This window comes from Orycteropus afer, unplaced genomic scaffold, assembly GCF_000298275.1.
Source record: "Orycteropus afer afer isolate SDZICR_OR568_19922 unplaced genomic scaffold, OryAfe1.0 scaffold00031, whole genome shotgun sequence".
NCBI lineage: Eukaryota > Metazoa > Chordata > Mammalia > Tubulidentata > Orycteropodidae > Orycteropus > Orycteropus afer.
The window spans coordinates 13,616,155-13,638,693 of NW_006921618.1; the positions used below are offsets into that span (position 1 = coordinate 13,616,155).

The window sequence follows — 22,539 nt, forward strand, 5'->3', positions numbered from 1 at the left end:
TTTAGGAGGCCAGAAGTCCAAATTCAGGACACCAGCTCTCAGGGCTCTGTCTACTCTAAGGAAAAATCCTTGTCTCAGCTTTTCTGGTGTTGTTGTATTTCTTGGAGATCTTCACATGTCATCTGTGTTTCCTCATTCATGCTTACTTGGGCTGTGCCTACTCTGGTCCTTTTATATCTCAAAAGTGATTGGCTTAAAACACACTTATAGTGGCAAATCTAATTAACATAACAAAGAAAACTATTCCTAGATGGGTTTGTATCCACATGTAGCAAGAAACCAACCTTGTTATACTCAAATCGATTCCAACTCATGGTGACCCTGTAAGACGGAGCAGAATTGCCCCATAAGGTTTCCAAGGATCTGGTAACCTGTATTCTACTCTGTTTCTATGAATTTGCTGATTCTCAAAACCTCATTTAAATGGAATCATATAATAATTGTCCTTTTGTGGCTATCTTATTTCACTTATCATAGTGTCTTCAAGGTTCATCCATGTGTCAGAAGTTCATATCTTCTTATGGGTGCATAATATTCCATTGTATATGTATATATATACACACCACATTTTGTTTATCCGTTCATTCATTGATGGACATTTGAATTGTTTCTACCTTTTTGCTATTTGGAATAACGCTACAGTGAACATGGGTGTACAGGTATCTGCTTGAGTTCCTGCTTTCAAGTCTTTTGGGAATATACCTAGGAGTGGAATTTCTGGGGCATAAGGTAATTAATTCTGTTTACCTTTTTGAGAAACCACCAAACTGGTTTCCACAATGACTGTAACATTTTACATTCCCCCCAGCAATGCACAAAGATTGCAGTTTGACCACATCCTTTCCAAGACATTATTTCCCATTGTTTTTGTTTTAATATAATAGCCATCCTAGTGTGAAGGAGTTTCTCATTGTGATTTTGATTTGCCTTTTTCTAAGGACTAATGATGTTGAGTATCTTTTCATGTGCTCTTTGGCCATTTGTATATCTTGTTTGGAGAAATGTCTATTCAAGTCCTTTGCCAATTTTTTAATTGCATTGCTTCATTTTTTGTTGTATTTTTTGAGTTGTAAGTGTTTTTGATATATTCTAGATACTAATCCCTTTTCAGATAGATGATTTGCAAATATTTTTTCCCATTCTATGGGTTGTCTTTTCAGTCTCTTGATAGTGTCCTTTGATGGACAAAAGCTTTTAATTTTGATAAAATCCAAATTAATGATTTTTTCTGTTACTGTTTATCTTTTGGTGTAAAATCTAAGACTCCATTGCCACGTCCAAGGTCATGATCCTTTCCCCCTATGTTTTCTTCCAAGAATTTCATAGTTTTAGCTCTTGGATTTAGATCTTTGATCCATTTTGAGGTGAATTTTATGTATAGTGTAAGGTAAGGGTCCAACTCACTCTTTTTGCATGTGGAGATCCAGTTTCTGGAGATCTACTTTTCCCATATAGGACATTTCATATAGGACATTTCAACAGTGCTCTTGGAGCTAACAGACATAGCCTTGCAAATTCCCTATTCCCATGGATAGAAAAGTTTCATGTAAGATGCACATTGCTGGTCACCAGTTTTCTCAGTGCTGCTTGGGAAAGTGGCTCTTAACAAACACAGTAGTGCTACTCATATTGATGTTTATTTAAAATCCCAATTAATATGAAGTCTTGTAGTGTTTCTAGTTCCGTATGTATTTTAAAATCTTAAAAATGTTCTTTATAATAACCTTAATCAATACAGAAGTATACAAAGTAAAAAGACACAATCTTTCCTCCCTCACTTCTTGTAATACCTTCCAGAGGTAATCACCATTAATAATATGGTATGCGTCTTTCTAGAGTTTGTTCTTTATATATGTATAAGTTTATATATGTGTGTGTGTATATATTCATATGTATGTACTCATATTCTTAAGTACTTTTTATATACATATGTATAAACATATACATACATATATATACATATATATATATACACACACACACACACATACATAACACACACACACACATACATAACACACACACACACATACATAACACACACACACACACACACATATATATATATACTTGTTCAATCTGTATGCTGAGCAAATAATCCAAGAAGCTGGACTGTATGAAGAAGAACGTGGCATCAGGGTTAGATGATACAACCTTGCTTGCTTAAAGCTGACTTGAAGATGACTTGAAGCCCTTACTGAAAATCAAAGACTGTAGCCTTTACCTCAATGTAAAGAAAGAAAAATCCTCACAACTGGACTAATCAACATCATGATAAATGGAGAAAAGATTGAAGTGTCAGGGATTTCATTTTACTTGGGTCCACAACAAATGCCCATGGAAACAGTAGTCAAGAAATCAGATGATGTGTTGCACTGGGAAAATCTGCTGCAAGATACATCTTAAAGTGTTAAAGAACAAAGATGTCACTTTAAAGACTAAGGTGTGCCTAACTGAAGCTATGGTATTTTCAGTTGCCTCATATGCATGTGAAAGCTGGGCAGTGAATAAGGAAGACCAAAGAAGAATTGATGTATTTGAATTGTGGTGGTAGTGAAGAATATTGAAGGTACCATGGACTCTCAGAAAAACAAACAAATCTGTCTTGGGAGAGGTATAGCCAGAGTGTACCTTAGAAGCAAGAATGGCCAGAGTTCATCTCATATACTTCGGTCATGTAGTCAGAAAGGCCAGTCCCTGGAAAACATTATCATGCTTGGTAAAGAAGAGGGAAGTCCCTCAATGAAATGGATTGATACAGTGGCTACAATGATGAACTCAAGCAGTGACAATTGTGAGGATGGCGTTTGACTGAGCAGTGTTTCATTCTGTGTACAACGGGGTTGCTGTGAGTCAGAACTGACCCGACAATACCTAACAAAAACAACTGTATATTTTTGTGAGTTTGAGAGAGAGTGTATGTGTGTGTTTGCCCCCAAAAATCACACACTATATGCTTCTGAAACTTGGCTTTATTCATTTAACATTAGATCTGAGACTTTTTTCCAAATCAATACGTTTAGATTTACCTTTATTTAAAAAAAGCAGCAGCATAGTATTTCATCAAATTGCTGGGTCATAGGGTGTATGCATTTTAAAAAAAGCAGTGTTTTAAACGAAAGACAACACAATTACAGCTGGTGCATCTGATTTTAGTCCTGTAGCTTAATGACTTTGGGCAAATTATTTATCCCTTCTGAGCCTCAGTTTCCTTTTCTATAAAATGAAGATAGAAATATCCTATGTAGTTGTGAGCATTAAAGTCATTTATTAATTTACCAAGCATTTGTTGAGAACCTTCTGTTGGCTAATATATTTGATGGTGTTCTATAAACTGGAAGTTCACCATGAGAAAATACAAAAAGAGATGTATGAGCTTGTTTTTGTCTCCTCCACTCTCACCTTAGCGATATCTCTGAGTCCCTGCTCGATAAGTGCCTCTATACCAACCACTCTCCTCATCCAGACATCTTGATACGGACTTCTGGGGAAGTGAGGCTAAGCGACTTCTTGCTCTGGCAGGTAGGTAGTTCCTAACCATCATTCTGTCTGTGACAGCCTGAAAACTGTGACTGCACCCACAGAATGGATTAGAGTGGCTCATGCTGCCCCATTTACTTTTACCAGAAAAGTTGGGGAAAAAGCTGAAATCTGAAGAGGTATCTCCAGGCTGGGCCTGGTAACCTTTGCTGTCCCTTCCTCGTCTGTCTTTGGCTTTGTGCACTTGTGTGGTTCTTCATGTCCAGTGGGCAAGGCACCCAGCCTAGAGAAGTCCAGGCTCTCCACTTGTATTGGAAATTTCACTTGTGTTCCTGTTCAGCGAACTGGACTTCTGCCTTGGTAACCTGCCAGGTCCCCCAGCACCTTTGGGTGGGAAACTTGCCTTACAGTTACTTGTCTCTTCCCTTTAGAATTAAGGGCCGTGTCAATGAAAGCATAGTCCTTGGGGATATAAACTCTATGCACACTTGTTCTTCAGAGCATGCCCTTGCCTCCCAGGATAGCTATTCCTCCAAAAGCTCATATCCCCAAATACATTGGTTTTGTTTTAAAATATCTGTCTCCTGTTAACTTGGCCCCTTGCTAAAACATGAATAGGGTAAGTTCTTGTTCAAAGAGCATTTAAGACACAAAACAAAAAGAGAGGTTGGAGGGAAAGATCCAGCTTGGAAGCAGCTCACATGATAAAACTCTCAGAATTTTAATGGACCACAGTCTTAAAAGTGAACTAAGAAGATTCAGCTACTGAAGATACTTTCAGTCTTTGGGTACATTGAAAAAATAGAGTGTTCAGCTAATGGTTCTGCGGCCCACTCTGTTCTCCAGATTGCATCTGAAGAGTTTATTTCTGGGCATTGAGTTTTAGGAGACTATGTTGGTAAGCTGGAGGACTTATCAGAAGAAGCCAACCAGATAGCAAGGAATCTAGAACTCAAGTCCTGCAAGGAATGAATGAAGGATAATGGTCTTGAAAAGGGAAGCATGATGACAGTTCCTCCCTTGTGATGGGAGTACAACAGTGACCCAGTCAGAAATGATCCTGACTGTCTTGAGATTTAGTTTGTTGGCAAGGACAGACTCTGAACAAGTCACTAGGGAACAGAAAACAGGCACCTCTAATCTAGCCTTCCAATATTTGAAAGAATGTCACTTTGAAGAAGATACAAACTTGTTCCAAAGAAAAGAAGAACTGGGGCCTTGGTGGAGGTTCTGGGGAAAGTAACATTGGTTTAGTATAATAAGCTGTCACATAGCTAGTTACCCCTGTCCTCTGAGGCACTGAATTCCCTACCACTAAAGGTGTCAATCTACTTCCGTAGTGATACTGCCTTGGAAACCCAAGGAGGGGTCGCTATGAGTCGGGTCCAACTCAACGGCACATAACAACAACAACAAAGGTGTCAGGCAGTGGCTGTCGAGAGTGTTAGAAAAGGGATTCTTAAATCAGTGATTATTATTAAAGTTCACCTGGCTCTATGCTCTGACTACTTTGTGGACGTATTTGATTTAATCTTCATAAAACCCTGAAAGCTAGGTATTCTTATTACCCAGCTTTTACAGTTTTACAGTTGAGGAAACTGAATTCGAGAGGTTAAGTATCTTGCCCAAGGTCACATAGATGTTAAGTGGTGGAGCCAGAATTTAAGGCCAGACAGTCTAGCTCCATAGCCTATGCTCTTAACCACTGTGCCATACTGCTGCTACTTAAAAATAACAATGGCAGTTACCATTTGTTCATTGCTGACTTTTACCAGTGTGTCTCCCAGATGACCTTTAAGGGCCAAGAGCCAAAACATAATCCAGATGTTATTTCATAGTCCTAAAATTGGCTCTTAGAAAAATCCTGGTGGAAATGTTGATCAAGTCTTGTTTTATTTCTGCTTTACTGGAGGCAGCTGATCTAAGTGCCTCAGATGACCCCTCCCCCTATTAGTAAATCAGGGCTGGTGGCAGCAGCTCAGGATATCTGTGCCATTTTCATCTCTGGGCTTCTGGGTCCTGCTCAGCCTGCTCCTTCTTTGGAGGCCTGGCCAGGGATGTGAAACTAAATCATACTCTCTCTTCCTCACCTTTTCCAGACCTCTCACTCCTGCCTGGTTTTCCAGCCAGTTCTATGGCCAGAATATACATTTTGGAAGTTCTGTGAGGCCATCCTGCAGTTCCAGATGAACCACAGTGTGCTTCAGGTAAGAGTTCAGGACTGGCTTGAGTAGGTTGAGATGGAAGAGAAGGTTAGCATTAATTGACCACCTACTGTATACCAGGTACTCAGTAATCATGTTAATGATGCTGATAGTGATGAGAGTTATCTACCACTTAGTATTTGTGTCAAACACTGTTAAATTAATATTTTACGTGCATATTCTCATTTTATCACCCATAACCAATCAGATAGATGTTACTAGCTCCTTTCTCCCTTTGCTGCTGAGTTAATAGAAATGATTTTGTTAAGGACATATAACTAGTAAGAGACAGAATTAGGGTTAAGGCAACAAGTCTTTCATTTCCTTACTACAGAAACCCAGTAAAGGCTTTCCAGGGAAATTGGCCATTATTTTCTGAAGAAAGATTCTAGCAGTGGAAATATACAAAGAGCAAACCTTTTCCAGAAAGGATTAAGAACTGTACAACTATGCTGTATTAAGACTTGAAGTTCTACTTTTAATTTTGATCACCAAATCTTAGACAAGTTTCATTGGGAGGCAGAGGCACCCATGTCTGATCAGCACTCTTTAGTAATAACGGTGGTACAGGTGGTGGTAGCTAATTTAGTTGCTGGTCAACTTAGGTGCTTTTATGTAAGTTTTCTTTTAAGCCTTTCAACAACCAGCAGGTTTGATGTCTTCCTTCTTCAGATAAGGAAATGAGGAGCAGAGAGACTTAAGTCACTGTCCCAAGGCTACAGAAGTAGAAACCTGAATTTGAAACACAAAGCTTGTACTTACTTTTGAGTCTGGAGAGATAACAGGCAGCAGAGAGAATGATAAGTTAGGACTTCTCAGTCTCCTTGGCAGCAGGGACCTCCTCAGAGAATCTGATGAAAACTACAGACTCTCTTCCTTGAAAAATGGCACAGACCACTCAAATACATGGAATTTTGCATAGAATTGCACGTTATCACTCAAACACATAGACTGTTTTCAGGGGGTTCACATAACCCTTAAAATCTATCCATGAATCCCAAGTTCAGAACTCTTGGTATAAGTCAATCAGGTGATGAAGGTTTGATCATTGCTTGATCATTTAGTCTCAGAATTTGAGGAAATTGAAAAAGGTGAGTTTAAAGTGAAAGGACCAACAGCATAGCCTCAATTACCCATACATTCTCCACATGACCAAAGCTTCAAGATCCAAAACTTTCTAAAAAATCCTTTGAAGGGAAACTTTCTGAAATGTGCCTTATAGATAATTCATGGACACCTACGCCATACCAGGCATTTGATAATCATTTTAATGATAATTATAATGGTAAATGACATCTTAAGCACTTCACTGTACAGTGATCCCCTTGAAGGGTGAGACTTTGAGATTTCTTGTGTATTTCTTCCTGTCATTTCCTATTGCTGTCAGTAGCTAATTTTGACAGCATACTCCTTCCCTTCCCTTTCTCTCCCTTCCCCTTCTTTTCTCTTTCCTTTCCCTTCCAGTGTATTGCTTTAAGTCAGCTACTGGCAAGGAAACCAGCAAATCAAGCTTATTAGAATTATAGCTATAAAGTGAGAGTAAATTGGCTCTGCATGAAGCCCATGGAGAAGCATGTATGAGCTTTTGTACATGGATATTCTTTTTGAAATTTTTATTGTGATTTGGGTGAAAGTTTACAGAGCAAATTCATTATCCTTACAGCAGCTTGTACATGGATATTGTTATTGCTAATTGGGCTGCTCAGCAGCCTTTATAGTAATTTCAAGTTTCTCAGATACTTTCCCAGTTGGTTGTCAGAGGAGTCACCTCAAGTTTCATTCATTCTGTAGTTATTGAATACCTGATACAAGTCAGGCACTGTATTAGGCACAGGAGATTCAGCAGTTGGCTGGCCAGACAAGGTCCCTGTCTTCATGGAGCTTATATTCTTGGTTGGGGAGACATAATAAACAAATACACAAGATAATTTCAGATTGCAACAGAGTCATGAAAATACACAGGGTGATATACTAGAAAGTAGTGAAGAGAGTGGGGTACTGAACAGAGCAGTCAAGGAATGCTATAAGTCATGAAGTGAAAGATAAGAAATAGCCAGTCATGCTAAAATCTGGGTGAAAGGAATTGTTCTCTGCAAAGGGAGCAGCAAATATGAGGATACTGAGGTTATAAAGTTTGGGTCTTGGAAGAACAAAAAGGGGCCATTATGCCAGAAGGGGAAAGAGCTGTGGGTGGCTCAAATAGTTTGTGCTGGTTTACTAACCTAAAGGTTGGTGGTTTAATTCACCCAGCAGCTTTGCAGAAAAAAGGCCTGGCAATCTGCTTCTGTGAAGGTTATAGGCAAAAAAAAAAAAAACCTGTGGGCAAGTTTTCTGTAATACACGGGGTTGCTATGAGTTGGAATTGCCTCCAAGGCAGCCAAAAATAAACCAAACTCACTGCCATCGAGTCAGTTCAACTCATAGCGACCCTCTTTTGGGTTTCCGAGGCAGTAAATCTTTACGGAAATAGATTGCCCAGTCTTCCACGAAGTAGCTGGTGGGTTTGAACTGCCAACCTTCTGGTTAGCAGTCAAATGCTTTAGGCACTGTGCCACCAGAGGTCCTTTCCAAGGCAGCAGGTAGTACCTAAAGCATTTGACTGCTAACCGCAAGGCTGGCAGTTCAAACCCACCAGCCACTCCTCAGAAGGAAGACTGGGCAGTCTACTTCAATAGAGATACCACCTGGGAAACCCAAGGAGGGGTCACTATAAGTCAGATTCGACTCTATGGCAGTGAGTTTGGTTTGGTTTGGAAAGGGGAGAGGTGGGTGAAATGAGGTTAGAGAAGTAACTTTTGATCATATGGGGCTTCATAGGCCATGGTCACAAATCTCAAGGATTTTAATCAAGGGAATGACAGAGTCTGATTTACATTTCCCAAAAATCACTTGGGAGTTTTAGAGGAGTCAAAGCAAAGAGCTTAGACTCCTAAGGTCCAAGTAGGAGATGATGGGCCTTGAGTTAGGGTGGTAGCAGTAGGGAAGGGGAAGACTGAATGGACTGAAGGTTGGGTGGGGGACAAACATTAAACAGAAGCATTTGAATCTAACTATATGGAATTGACGGAAGGAAAGTTGGGAAATCTACTTCTGTAGTGATGCCACCTTGGAAACCCAAGGAGGGGTCGCTGTGAGTTGACTCCGACTCAGTGGTACATAACAACAACAACATGAGGAATTGATAGTATAGTCCCAGAGAAAGGAATGAACTCAAGTAGCTTAAAAGCAGTTCTTTAACTATACACCCATAGTGGGGTGTATTACAAGGATAACACAGGCTATAAAAGCAGTTCTTTAACTATACATCCATAGTGGGGTGTATTATAAGGATAACACAGGCTACAAAGCAAATTTAAACATTTCTGAGGAGGTTTATTGTTAGTGATAGTGTTGGTGATGTAGTTCTGAGCCTCTTGCATGTTTCTTACAGGATAAACAAGTTTGTCCAAGTACTGATGTTATTACAAACCAAGACATCCAGGTTTTACCCTGGCCAATTGAGTGGATGGTTTGGTTTGCTGGAATGGAGTGGGACGTGTTTGAGGAAAACTATTAAGCGGTCCATTTTATACTTATTAATTATAATTGCAAATATCTATCAGGCTCTTACTGTGCATCGGGGATCCTTTATGTTGATTCTGTAGTGCTATAGGGTAGGTATTATTACGGCCCTCATTTTTAGAGTGAGTAAACCAAGGCTGTAACAGTTACTGACTGTCCTGAAACTTTTTCCAACAGGCCTCTTGGTGGTCTTGGCTAGACTTTCTGTACCTAGGAGCCCTCAAAGATCTGTTTCTGGAAACCTTAGCAGCTTGGCAGAAGCACTAAGGGAATCCAGCCTAACAGCATCCTTAGCCTAGAGAGCTGATCTTTCCAACCTCATGGCCAAACTGGGTTCTTCCCAGCTCCTTGTCTCATCCTACCCTTCAGTTCCTACCTCCTTATCTGTGCTTTTGTCCCATCTCCCAAATTTCCGTTGTCAAAATCTAAGCTGTGTCCAGGCCCAGCTCAGTGTGTCCCAATCTCCTGCAGGAAGCCGGGGCAGAGTGGAAGGACTGGACTGTAGACCTAGAATAGTTTACTGGGATGAGGGCAGCTGGTAGAGGCTGGTAGAGGCTAAAGGAAGCTGGGACTCAGTCACGGGTTGTCAGGGGCCAGACCTTGGTATTTGAAGAGACCATGACATCCAGTCAGTCTCTTGGTTAGAGTCGGGTAGGGAATGAAGGCTGGCAAAGTGGGGAGATCTTGACCATGACACACTAAGACTTAACAGCAGGGACACAGAGGACAAATAGGGGAGGGGTGGGTGGCAGTGCAGCACAACTGATCTTCAGTTACAAGTTACATGGATGGTAAATCCCTGAGGGATTATTGACAGAGAGGAGTAAAAAGTGTTTGGTTCATCTTGTTTTCTGTAAGTATGAGATGATAGGAGAAAACGCATGTTCCCACTAGACTACCTTTAATGCATTTAGAGAGATTAAATATAGAGCTGGATAGACCATTTTATTTAGTGTTCTTCAGGTAGACACTGTCTTCTCCTCAGGCGAAGTTAAAAAAGCTTAAGCTGTTGGCCCAGACATTCCTGACCCCCTCCGAGTATCATCTCATTTTCTTTATCTATGAAGTAAGAGTAATAATAGTAATAATACTTCCCTCACAGGTTTATGATGAGGCTTCCATAGTCTAACACGAAAAGCGCTGAGTATAGTGCCTAGAACAAAGCACATATTCTGAGAACGGTGGCCAGTATTGGTGTGTATGTCTCTGGGCCCTTCACCAGCCACATACATGTAGCACCCTATTTATCCTGGCCCCGGTACAGTTCCCCAGCGGGGAGACTCGGGATGCTTCAGAACATCGTGTTTCCAGCAGGAAGTGCTCTCTCTGTAGCAAGGCAGACCTCAGAAATATGTCCCTGTGGTACTGACCTGGGCATGCTGATTGTGGAAATGGGGGCTTAGGAGAGGACTTTTCCTTGGCTTATGAATATTTCAAAGCTGAGGACCTGGAAGAGCTATTACATGTTGTTCCCTGATTCTACTGAGGAGAGAATAAGAGCAGAGAGGCTTAATGCCCAGAAGGGATTTGATTAATAGGTTAGAACCACATTTCTCAAAGGGAGCTCTATGGAGTCCTTAAAATAAGGTCTGTGCAGAAAGTCTCCAAGGAAAGAAGTAATACCCTCACTGTGGTGGTGAAGTTTGTGTGTCAGTTTGGCTGGGCCTGGTTGAGTGGCTGGGCAGGTGGATATAGTATTCCCCGTGATGAGACTGGTAATCAGCTCCATGGTGGAATCTACTGTGAGTAGCTGAGTAGGTGCCTTGGGGATGTGGTCGGCCTCCTGTACATAAGAACCTTGAGGAATGGTCTCTAGCTTACGACACGCTTGACAGCATGTAGCTGTGTCGTTGTTCAGCAGCCTTCCATGCTCTGCTGATCTTGGGACTTACAATAGACTTGAATTAATGGCCTGCTGTTGGTTTGGTAACATTGGGACTGTGCCGTTTTACTTGTCAACCTTGGGTTTGGTAGTCTCAGCAGCCAGTAGCTGTCTGAATGAAGAAAAGCCTCTAGCTTCAGTGGGCCAGGAGCAGGAAGCAGAGCTAAAGCCCAATGTTGAGGGGCCTTCACCCAGCCCCTAGAGCCTGGCACTTTGAACTTGGACTTAAAGCCTCCAAACTGTAAGAGAATAAACTTCTGTTTGTTTAAGCCATCCCATTTGTGGTATATTCTTGTCAGAACGGCATTAGGTAACTAAAAACTTACCCGATTGGGCATTATACTGTTAATGTAGCCAGTGCACTATCAATATGTCTGGCTGTCATTCAGACAGAACAAGGCAATACTGCATGGTATAAAATCAGGAAGGGAGTGTGTCAGGGTTGCATCCTTCCACCATACTTGTTCAATCTGTATGCTGAGTTGGACTATGTGAAGAAGAATGTGGCATCAGGATTGGAAGAAGACTCATTAACAACCTGTAATATGCAGACGACACAACCTTGCTTGCTGAAAGTAAAAATGATTTGAAGCACTTAACTGGTGAAGATTAAAGACTACAGTCTGCAGTATGGATTACATCTCAACATAAAACAAAAATCCTCATAACTGGACCAATAAGCAACATCATGATAAATGGAGAAAAGATTGAAGTTGTCAAAGATTTCATATTACTTGGTTCCACAATCAACACCCATGGAAGCAGCAGTCAGGATATCAGATGACATATTGCACTGGGCAAATCTGCTGCAAAAGACCTCTTCTATTTATTTATTTAATTGTGATTTGGGTGAAAGTTTACAGAGCAAATTCAGTTTCCATACAGCAGCTCACATACACTTTGTCTCATGACATTGATTACAATTTACCTCAATGCAACAGCTCCCCTCCCACTTCCTCCCCATAGATACCTCTTCCCTGTGTCCTTCCCTCTATGCACTCCTGCCTCCTGAGCTGTCTCCCTGTGCATACACAGCCCTTTTATTCTCCCATGATTGTTCTCTCCAAGGAGTATATTTACCTAATGTAAATGTTCACCTCATATGCCTGTCTGCAAAAGATATCTTTGAAGTGCTGAAAAGCAAAGATGTCTCTTTGAGATACGCCTGACCCAAGCCATGGTATTTTCAGTCGCCTCGTATGCATGTGAAAGCTGGACAATGAATAAGGAAGACCAAAGAAGAGTTGATGCTTTTGAGTTGTGTTGGCAAAGAATACTGCAACTACCATGGACTTCCAGAAGAACAAACAAATCTGCCCTGGATGAAGTGCAGCCAGAATGCTCCTTGGAAGCAAGCATCGCCAGATTTCATCTCACCTTCTTTGGTCAAGTTGTCAGAAGGGACCATTCCCTGGAGAAGGATATCATGTTTGATAAAGTGGAAGGTTAGCAAAAAAGGGGAAGGCCCTTGATGAGGTAGATTGACACAGTGGCTGCATTGATGGGCTCAGGTATAGCAAGGATTGTGAGGCTGGTGCAGGACCGGGCAGTGTTTCGTTCTGTTGTACAGAGGGTCGCTATGTGTCAGAGCCAACTCGGTGGGACCTAACAACAACAACAGAAACATAGACAATATGATCAGGGAGAGAGAAAGTCTCTGTTAGGACTTCTGTTACCTGAGGATCTTCTAAAGGTGAGTATACCTATTAATGGGAGTGTATAGCCAGACCATGTAGAGGCCGGATGTACAGATGCATGTCTCGAGCTTCCCCACTCTACCCCTAGAAAGCATGGCTTATCCTTGTTGTTGTCATTAGGTGTGAGTCCCAGTTTATAGCAAACTGTCTGTGTACAACAGAATGAACCACTGCCCAGTCCTTTACCATCCTCACATCATTGCCGTGTTTGAGCCCATGGTTGCAGGCACTGTGTCAGTCCATCTCATTGAGAGTCTTTCCCCTTATTTGCTGACCCTCCACTTTACCCTGCATGATACCCTTTTCCAGGGACTGGTCCCTTCTAACAACATGACCAAAACATGAGAGACAAAGTCTGGCTGTTCTCACTTCTGAAGAACATTCTGGCTATATTTCCTCCAAGACAGATTTGTTCTTCTAGCAGTCCATGGTACCTTCAATATTCTTCACTAACACCACAGTTCAAAAGCATCATTTCTTCTGTGGTCTTTCTTATTCACTGTCCAGCTCTCACATGCATATGAAGCTATTGAAAATACCATGGCTTGGATCAGGTGCACCTTAGACTTCAAAGTGACATCTTTGTTCTTGTTTTGGTTACCTAGTACCACTTTGACAAGAAATATACCACAAATGGGATGGCCTTAACAAACAGGAGTTTGTTCTTACAATTTAGAGGCTTTAAGTCCCAAGTTCAAAGTGCCAGGCTCTAGGAGCTATGTAAAAGCCCCTCGACCTTGGGCTTCAGCTCTGTCTCTTGCTCCTGGCCCACTGGATCTAGAGGCTTTTCTTCACTCAGGCAGCTACTGGCTGCTGAGGCAAACAAGCCCAAGGTTGACAAATAAAATGGCACAGTCTCAATGTTACCAAACCACACGGCAGGCCATTAATTCAAATCCACGATATTAAGTCCCAAGGTCAGCAGAGCATGGCAGGCTGCTGAACACCGACACGGCTACAGGCAGGGTCCAAGTGTGCCATAAGCTAGAGACCATTCCCAAAGCTGCTGCTTATTATATACGGGAAGCAGACCACATATTCAAAGGCAGCTACTCAGCTGCTCACAGTAGATTCCACCATAGAGTCGATTATCAGCCTCATCATAGGGAATACTACATCCAGCTGCCCAGCCACTCAACCAGGCCCAGCAAAGTTGACACAAAAATATAACCACCACAGTTCTTAAACACTTTGAAGAGGTTCTTTGCAGCAGATTTGCCCAATGCAATACATCATTTGATTTCTTGACTACTGCTTCCATGGATACTGATTGTGGATCCAAGTAAAATGAAATCTTTGACAACTTCAGTCTTTTCCCCATTTATCAAGATCTTGCTTATGGTCCAGTTGTGAGGGTTTTTGTTTTCTTTATGTTGATGTTTAATCCATACTGAAGGTTGTAGTCTTTGATCTTTATCGGTCAGTGCTTTAAATCTTCTTCATTTTCAGCAAGCAGAGCTCATTCCATAGGTACAAGATAAATTTCCTCTCAAGCCACCTTCCTGAAGAAACCAAAAGAACTTCAGCCAGCTGTGTGATACAGGCCAAGTCCCTTCCTATTACAGCCTCGGTGGCCTTGTTTGTAAATTGAGGAGACCGGGGTAGATGATCTTTAGGAGCTCTGTCACATCTGCCATTCTAAAAATGAACTGCTGATTCCTGGAAAGTAGAGGTCAGACTCTGCCTTGGCTGTAGCCCCCTGCCTGCATTCAGGTGAAGTGCCAACACAAATGTAAGGTGTTCTTTAAAGGATGAAGATAGAGGTATAGGATGCCAAGTAGGAAGCAAAACCTAGTTTCTCTTCCATGGGATAGGTTTGGCAGGAGAAACTGCAGAGGGTCTGTGGGCCAGTTAGACTGGTAGGAGCAGAGTGCATCAGTGAGGCACGAGGCAAGGCCTTGGTTCTCTTCCAAAGGGATTTTTCCTCATCCTGTGGCATAAGTATCCTCCCTCCCTCCTGGGATCCCATGGTCAGTCAACTGAGTATTTCATATATACAGGGCATTCCAGGTGGCAGCACTGTCTCTGTCTTCTAGGAGTTCATGGTTTGCCAAAGATACAAGTGTAAGAAGTGCTGTATGATCACCTGCCTGGTGTCAGAGCTGGTTCCAGGAGCCCTAGGGCTCTATAAAGCCCTCAAGGGCTTGTCTTCTAACAGAAAAAGTAGACTATGGACACTAACACCTATTCTACTAGGCAGAATGCAGTAAGTCGCTTCAGGGATCTGAATTTGCATCTCAGAATATTCATAAGAGGGTCATCTGCTGGAAGAGTCAAGTGGGTCTCCAAATAAGAGGCAAGTCAGCAGAACTGAAGAATAGCTTAGGGAGTAGGATCATGGCACTCTTAGAGTCACCAAGGCAAGTGACCCCAAAGGTGGGCACAGACAGGAATAAGACCTTCCTTGCAGTAGAGAATAGACAGTAATAACTTATAAAATTGCTGTTTCTGTTTGAGAGTCTGCTAATATGCCAGAGAGGATTTTGCATATATTATCTCTAATCCTTAAAACCACTCTTCAAGGTAGGCACAACCTCCACTTTACAGATGCAGAAATGAGGTTAGGAAAGGATTTGCCTGAAACCGTACATTTGTAGGGGGACCAGAAGTCAGACCCATGTTTATCTGGTTCCCTTCTAATTGAAAAACTGAGAAGAATTTCAAGAAATACAGATGTTCCTCACCCATAACAAACCAAGATAGACCCCAAATTGCCACTGCCCGGCCCGTGCAACATGGCATCAGACACCACACCTACTCCCAAGCCTTTCCAAATCTGGTACAGACTCCACTGTTTCACTTAATTTAACCTGCCCTGTGCCCCACCCCACCCCTCCTCCATCCCAATTCCACCCACACCTAAAAATGATCTACCCACCCCAATCCCCACTTTTCTCTAGCAGAAGGCCCGAGACATGTATGCAGAGGAACGGAAGAGGCAGCAGTTGGAGAGGGACCAGGCTGCAGTGACTGAGCAGCTGCTGCGAGAGGGGCTTCAGGCCAGTGGGGACACCCAGCTCCGATGGACATACTTGCACAAACTCTCAGCCAAGCGGGAAGAGCGGGTCCAAGGCTTCCTCCAGGCCTTGGAACTCAAGCGGGCTGACTGGCTAGCACGTCTGGGCACCACATCAGCCTGAGTGAGGTTGGCCACCTGCCACTGTGCCCTGCCTTCTGCCTCCAGGGCCCCACTCCAACTTTTTTCTTGGTGAAAGACACCTCCCTCCTGATGATGATTTGTGTTCCCTGTGCTTGGCAGGGAAGCCCCAGAGGCCAGGTCTGCTGGCCATAGATGCCTGTAGGCTGCCTGGGACAGGGGCCTCTGGGGAGAGTTGAGAGTGAGAGCCCCCCACAAGTACACTAACCCCAGCTCTGGTCACCTGTAGATTTGGGAGCAGGCCCCTAACTCTTCGGCTGCTGCTCCTTCCTCCTGTTGCTATCGCTGTCTGTACTCCGAGAAGCACTTTTTCCACCATTCCATCCTTCGACACAGAACTGTGGGGGGAGAGCCCCCCAAACTCTAGTCCCTTGCCTATCCATCTTAGCTTCCATCTGACTTTGACAAAAGATTTGGCTCCACCTTGGTTCTGCTGATAAACAGCTAATAGGCAGTCAGTGTTATTTGGGCAAGGAAGAAAGGAACGGGAGAGACAGAAAGAAAATGTGCCCATCTGCTGCTCCTCTCCCTTGGTTCTCCACCTGGGATTCGCTATTGAATCTCTACCCCTCCCACCATGCAGCACTGATTGCTCACTGAAAGGCTCAGCGCCCCCAATGGCGCGGAAGCCAGGCGGGTGATTACAATCCAATTACCTATTGTCGACTCAGCCCACACAAGCTTTTCTCCTCCTCGAAGGGCATGAGGCCAGACTCCACTCCCCCGTGAGGCCAGCCCCCTCTATAGCTACAGGGTAACAGAAGAGCTATAGGCCCTGGTGAGTCTGATCCAGCACAGGCCTCCTGCCCTGTAACACATCAGGACCAGGAACAGGAAACAAGCACTTCTCCCACCTAACTCTGCCTCCCCCCTCACCATCTCAGAGTTTGATTCTCACTTCCTCAGCTCCCTCTCTCAGGGCTTCTTGGCTTTTTGACCTAGCCCCCTAAGAAGGCCCTGAGATGACTTATTCTCAGCATGGCGGAGTCCCAGCTGATTCCAGGCCTTCCTTTGCTTGTGAGGACCAAGACTGCCCGGCAGGAAAACGAGGGCAGAATCAAGGGTTATGTCCTTTCTTTTACCTCTCCCGCCAGTCCTTGCTGCAGGGCTGCAGAGAGGATTAGTGCCTTTGAAGAGCTGCCTGCCTGAGTGAACCCTGTGCTTCAGGTGCCCCAGAGCAGCAAGAACCAGCCAGTGATACCAACCCCATGCTACTTCATGTAGTCTTCCCATTTTACTTTGTGCAAGCTGTTTCCCCATCATCTCTGTAGGGTAGAAGTGGGATCTTGCAAACAGTGTTAAGGGTATACTTTCAGACCTCTAACCTTCCTATACTTCAGTCTGCTCCTCCCTTACTGTGCCTGGATACATGACATAAGAGACCCCTTGGCCATCATCCCTGCTCTCAGAATCAAGCATAAATGCCAGGCACTACGATTGAGAAGCCAATCAATGCACCCATTGGCAAGCCCCCACTCACACCTGGCACTCCCCACTACCAGTCCCTGGCATGGGTTCCTGGAGAGCAGGTGCTGTACATTTTCCAGCTTTACAATGGGGCTGTTGACAGCCTTAATTAGGGAGGCATGAATTATGCGGCTATAATGCAGAGCCCTACAATTAAGGCGGGAATGAGGGGCTGGAGGCAGCAAACGGAATCTGCCCTGTAAGCATGGCTGTTGAGTCCTGTCTCCCTTTCTGTGCCTGACTTTCCCTAATGTGATTGGGGTACAGCAGAAGTGATTAATAAGGCTGGTATCTCTTTGGCCTGAAGTTGTATATTCTGGGAAAGGCACATAGGGTGGGGTAGGGAGGAGCTATCCCTTCCAGAGCCACTGAAGCCCAGGAGTTTGGGCTGCAGGATACTTGAACTGTGGTTGCTGTCTACCAGTATGATTTGTTGAAACCAGCTTCACCCCTTTTCTCAAGAAACCAGGTGGGACCTATTTAAATGTCCTTCCTCCTGTGAGCCAAGTCCCCATTTGAGGATATTTACCATGTTCTTGTGTTTTCCTGGGTCTCAAATAGAATTTTCAAATTAGCTGTCCAAGTTGTTTACTAACAGGCAATGAAAAAACATCTTGTTTTGCTGCGGCAATTGTTTATCTTTCTTCAGGTGCCCTTGGCAAACTCCAGGACACTTAGCTTTGGACTCAGGGGCACCGGAAGAGACCTTTTGCCATCCAACGCAACACCTGTACCTCTACGTTTTCTAATCCCTGGGCGCTTTCCTCCACCCTCCTTTTCCTTGCGCAAGTGAAGCCAGCCTGACAGTGTAGAAGGAGAAATTTCGCCAGCTGCGTTTGTACCCAGGCTTGGTGACCGCGTCGGGTGGGGGCAGCTGGGCTGGATGCCTCAGAAACGGGTGGAGCCTAGGGCGAAAGAAGAGCTGGTAGGCCTTCCTGACGGCCGCTCCCCATCAGTCTGTGGCGGGGGTCCTGCGGTCCGGGAATACAGGGACCTAAGGAGGCCATTGGAGTGGGTTTGGGGGCCGGGGGGCTTCCTTAGTATTTGGGGAGGTGCCTGAACAACGGGTGCTGAAAGAACAGCTCCTACCTGACCCATTGCGCCCAAAAAGCACCTTTGCGGGTAAAATCTCCCCTCAAACCCGCCCCCCCCCCCACCTCGGGTGCATCGCCTTCCAGGTGAGATGCACGAAAGGCTTCCTTGGAGTGGCAGCTCGGGAGGATGTACGTCCGGCTGCGCCAAGGTGGCTTCCCTGCTCTTCACTTCAGCGTCAGCCTTAGCCCTGGGAACTGCAGCCGGTGCCTCCAAGCCGCGGGCTCCCTCCCGCCTCCAGTGGAGTAGGGCGGGTGGCCAGGCCTCGCAAACCCTCTCCTGAGGCCCCCAGCGGGAGCAGGAAGGAAAGCGGCTGAGATGCGCCCTGAGTGTTGCACGGCTTGGAGAAGTGGGTTGTTCGGTTGCATAAGGTGGAAGGAACTTGGTAGTTTGCAAAATCCAGCTCTTGCTGGGAGCCGAACCGCAGACTCGGCCGACTCGCGCACCACCCCCCTCATTTTTTGCCTTCGACGCGCGCCTCTTCTACTGCGCCCCCACCCCCTCGGCGCGCCGCCGTTTCGCGCGCCTTGCTCCCCCGGACCCCCCTCCTCACTCCCTCCAGAGGAGGTGAGTTTAAACCCCGCCCACGTGACCCCAGCTGGGCCAATGAGCAGCGGCGGGAGGTGAAATCCGGTTCTAACCGGTCCGGGGCTCCCAGCGCTATAAAAACTTTATAAACCCCCCGGAGCCTGAGCAGTGTGAAGAAGAGGCGAGAACGACCCCCTGATCGACCAAAGCTCGCGCACCGCCGCATCCCCGCTTCCAGCGCCTGCGTCCCGCCGCCGTCGCCACCATGCCCAAGAGAAAGGTACGTGGCGCGAGAGCCCTAGGCGATGGGCCGCCGCTGCCGCCACCGCTTCCCCAGCTCCGAGGCGCGAGGATCGGCGCTAGGCTGGGATAGGATTAGCTGCCAAGGGTCGTGGCTCGAGGGGGTGGCGGGCGGCCTCAGGCTAACCCCGCGCGGCTCGGCTGCCCGCGGGCGCCAGAGGCCATATTGGAGGAGAGGCGGCCGCGGCGGGAGGAGCCATGTTGGCGGCTGTTTATCCCGCTCCCCTCGGGCTCGACGAGACCGCCCCGCACCCCCTCCCCCACCGCGAGGCGCCCTCCTCTCCCCGCGGGCGGGCAATTCAAACCCGAAAGGGCGGGAAGACGGCGGGCGGGGGAACGCGCTGCCGCCAAAAACTGCCGCCGTGAGGGGGCGGGTCCGACCTCCCTTGGGGGTGGGGCTTGTGCTACTTTGCCCCGCCTCCGTCTGCGCGCCACTCTCTCCAGGGAGGGCGACCGCGGTGCGCACGGCTCCGGTGCGCCGCCCACGTCCCCCGCGCCTGAACCAGTGCCGGTGCGCGCCGCCGTCGCCCACTAGTCTGCCGGCTGCGCGCGCGCTTCTCCGCTCCCGCCCTCGACGGCTGCTATGGCAACGGCGCTCGGGCTCCACCTCCGGAGGGGGTTGGTTTGCACCATCTGCAGCTGTTGGAGAAGACCGCTTTGCGCGCTGGCGCAGGCGGCCCGGGTCCTTTGGTGCTGCTTGCGCGTGCTTCCCCGGCTCTTCAGCCTACCAACCGGCTGGGTCCAGGACGCCCGCTCTCGTGCGCGCTTTGGGCCTGAAAGGGCATGGAACTTAAGCAAATAAGCAAGCACACGACATATTAAGCACTTTAATTATTTGCATAGGCGATGAGGATACTAAAAACTGACGATTTATATATGTTCTGTGAAAGTTCTCCAGCTTTTCACTTAGGATTTTATTAAGCTTAGAAAATCATTAAAAATTTCGTAGCGACTACAGTTTACTTGTTTATTGTTTTTTATAGGCTGAAGGGGATGCTAAGGGAGATAAAGCCAAGGTGAAGGACGAAGTAAGTCTTACCTATTTTCTTTTTGGATCTTTATAAAGCTTTTTGTGGTAAAGACCATAGAACTCCGTAAGTGACAATCAAACCCTCGCTCTGAATTTAGCTCTTTTCCCCTTCTGATAATCTAGAACAGATTGGCGTCAAAAATCTTGTTTATTCGTTGAAAGACAAATAGTTTATCCTTTTTTTCTAACTTTGTCAAAAATTCTTTTTTTAAATAGCCACAGAGGAGATCCGCAAGGTTATCTGCTGTAAGTGTTTACTTTTACATTTTCTTATCTATTCCTCAATTTAAAAATCATATGAAGAGAATCCTCTCGCTTCCCGAGAAAGTTGGCTAGAGACTGTTCTGAGTATTTTGCTCTACTCTGGACTCCTAGCCATCTGAGGGTAGCTGTTTCTTAAAATGCTCCTAACAGTAGCAAAAGTAGAACGCTTGCTTGAGTGGGGTTCTGGAGAATAGGGCATTCTAATGGAAAACCAGCCACAAAAACTTTCTGAGAAGTAGGAGAAACTTCTGTGCTGGTGGTACTATGGCTTTGTTGTGGGTTTTCTTTGGTCCATTGTACTAATACGCTCTTTTTACTCCTCTCCTTATCAAAAAGAAACCTGCTCCTCCAAAACCAGAGCCTAAGCCTAAAAAGGCCCCTGCAAAGGTGAGTGGGTCTGTGAGTCAAGCGTGCTTATGAGGAATTATAAGCCGGAAGCAGTTTCCATGAGACAATTTTCTTTTGGATAAAGTTTTTGAAATAGGGCAAAGTTAATGGGACTAGTGCCTTAACGTTAGAATTGATGTTCTTCACATAATGAAGACTGTCCTTCTGTGCCTTATATAGCAATTCAGTGTAATGGTGACACATTAATGCATTTTATATTTTTTTAATAAATAATTTGCCTAACTGCTGGTATTTGTAATACTGGTTACCTAGTTGAGAATTTTATTATCAATTTACAGAAAACTAAACTTTGGCTATTAAATTTATGTTGATTTAGCCTGTTAATTAATTACACTTGTAAACCTTTATATATTAAAGATTACAGCGAATTACAGATAATTTTGCCTCATTAGAGGAGCGTTATTTTGTGGTGGTTGTGTGGTGTTAAATAATCCTGTCTTGTGCAGAGCTTTGCAGAAAACATGCTCTGATGATATGAAATGGGGAGAAACAGCTTTTTCTTCTTCTTCTTTTTTTTTTAATATCTCCTTTTAGAAGGGAGAGAAGGTACCCAAAGGGAAAAAAGGGAAAGCTGATGCTGGCAAGGATGGGAATAACCCTGCAGAAAACGGAGATGCCAAAACAGACCAGGTACAACTACATTTTTGTTAGGGCTGCTCATTCAGTTAGTTGCTGAGCCCGAAATCTGTACAGTTACCTTTTCCTATGTTGACATCACTTTTAAGAGTAATCTAGTTTTTTTGATGTGTGGAAGAGAGATGGGTGTCAGTCCAGAGTTCTCTTGTAGTCTTCCTATTAACTTAAATTTTAGAATCCTAAAGTCGCCACCATCCAGTAACGGCCACTGTTGTGTGAGGTGTTTCTTGTCCCATTGTAAGGTGTCATGCTCCTACTGCAGCTGAGGACTCCTCATTTCTTCGCCAAGGATGGCACTTGTAAAAGTATAGAATTTTCCAGTTGAGAGTAATCATATAGATCTAACTCTGGTGTGCTCCCTCCCCTAATTTTGTAACACCCAAAGGGAGAGTGATTTCACAAGGTGACTTAAGAGTATGATGTCTTACTGTCTTAAGTATCTGCAGCCTCAGCTTTGGGCTGGGAGCAAGGTAATGCTATAGAGGGAATATGAAATAAAGATCATTTCAAAATCTGTCTGCTTTTCTTTTAGGCACAGAAAGCTGAAGGTGCTGGAGATGCCAAGTGAAGTGTGTGCATTTTTGATAACTGTGTACTTCTGGTGACTGTACAGTTTGAAATACTATTTTTTATCAAGTTTTATAAAAATGCAGAATTTTGTTTTACCTTTTTTCTTTTTCTTTTTTTTTTTTTTAAAGCTATGTTGTTAGCACACAGAACACTTCATTGTTGTTTTTTGGGGAAGGGGCAAATATCACTAGTAGAATGTCTCTAAAGCTGGATTAATGTGGAAGAAAACACCTTTCCCTTCTAGCTTGGAGAGACTTACTCTT

General features: G+C 44.7%; 2 protein-coding genes across 2 annotated transcripts in view; both read left to right on the plus strand.

The window, feature by feature from the left end:
- DHDDS (dehydrodolichyl diphosphate synthase subunit) overlaps nucleotides 1–15,964 on the plus strand; it is a 35,042-nt gene extending 19,078 nt beyond the window's left edge. Inside the window, exons 6-8 of the mRNA XM_007935770.1 lie at nucleotides 3,408–3,522; nucleotides 5,580–5,687; nucleotides 15,725–15,964. Coding sequence (XP_007933961.1) covers nucleotides 3,408–3,522; nucleotides 5,580–5,687; nucleotides 15,725–15,964 — 463 coding nt within the window. The remainder of the gene's footprint in view (nucleotides 1–3,407; nucleotides 3,523–5,579; nucleotides 5,688–15,724) is intronic.
- A 3,369-nt stretch (nucleotides 15,965–19,333) lies between these two features.
- Nucleotides 19,334–22,274, plus strand: HMGN2 (high mobility group nucleosomal binding domain 2). Its single transcript, XM_007935775.2, has 6 exons — nucleotides 19,334–19,348; nucleotides 20,352–20,396; nucleotides 20,615–20,644; nucleotides 20,999–21,049; nucleotides 21,605–21,700; nucleotides 22,239–22,274. Exons 1-6 carry the CDS (start codon nucleotides 19,334–19,336, stop codon nucleotides 22,272–22,274), a joined length of 273 nt encoding a protein of 90 aa, XP_007933966.1.
- Nucleotides 22,275–22,539: the final 265 nt, after the last annotated feature.

Coding starts and splice junctions, on each gene's coding strand:
- HMGN2 (XM_007935775.2), top strand. Junction 20,645..20,998: donor GATCCGCAAGGTTATCTGCT/GTAAGTGTTTAC, acceptor CTTATCAAAAAG/AAACCTGCTCCTCCAAAACC. Junction 21,050..21,604: donor CTAAAAAGGCCCCTGCAAAG/GTGAGTGGGTCT, acceptor ATCTCCTTTTAG/AAGGGAGAGAAGGTACCCAA.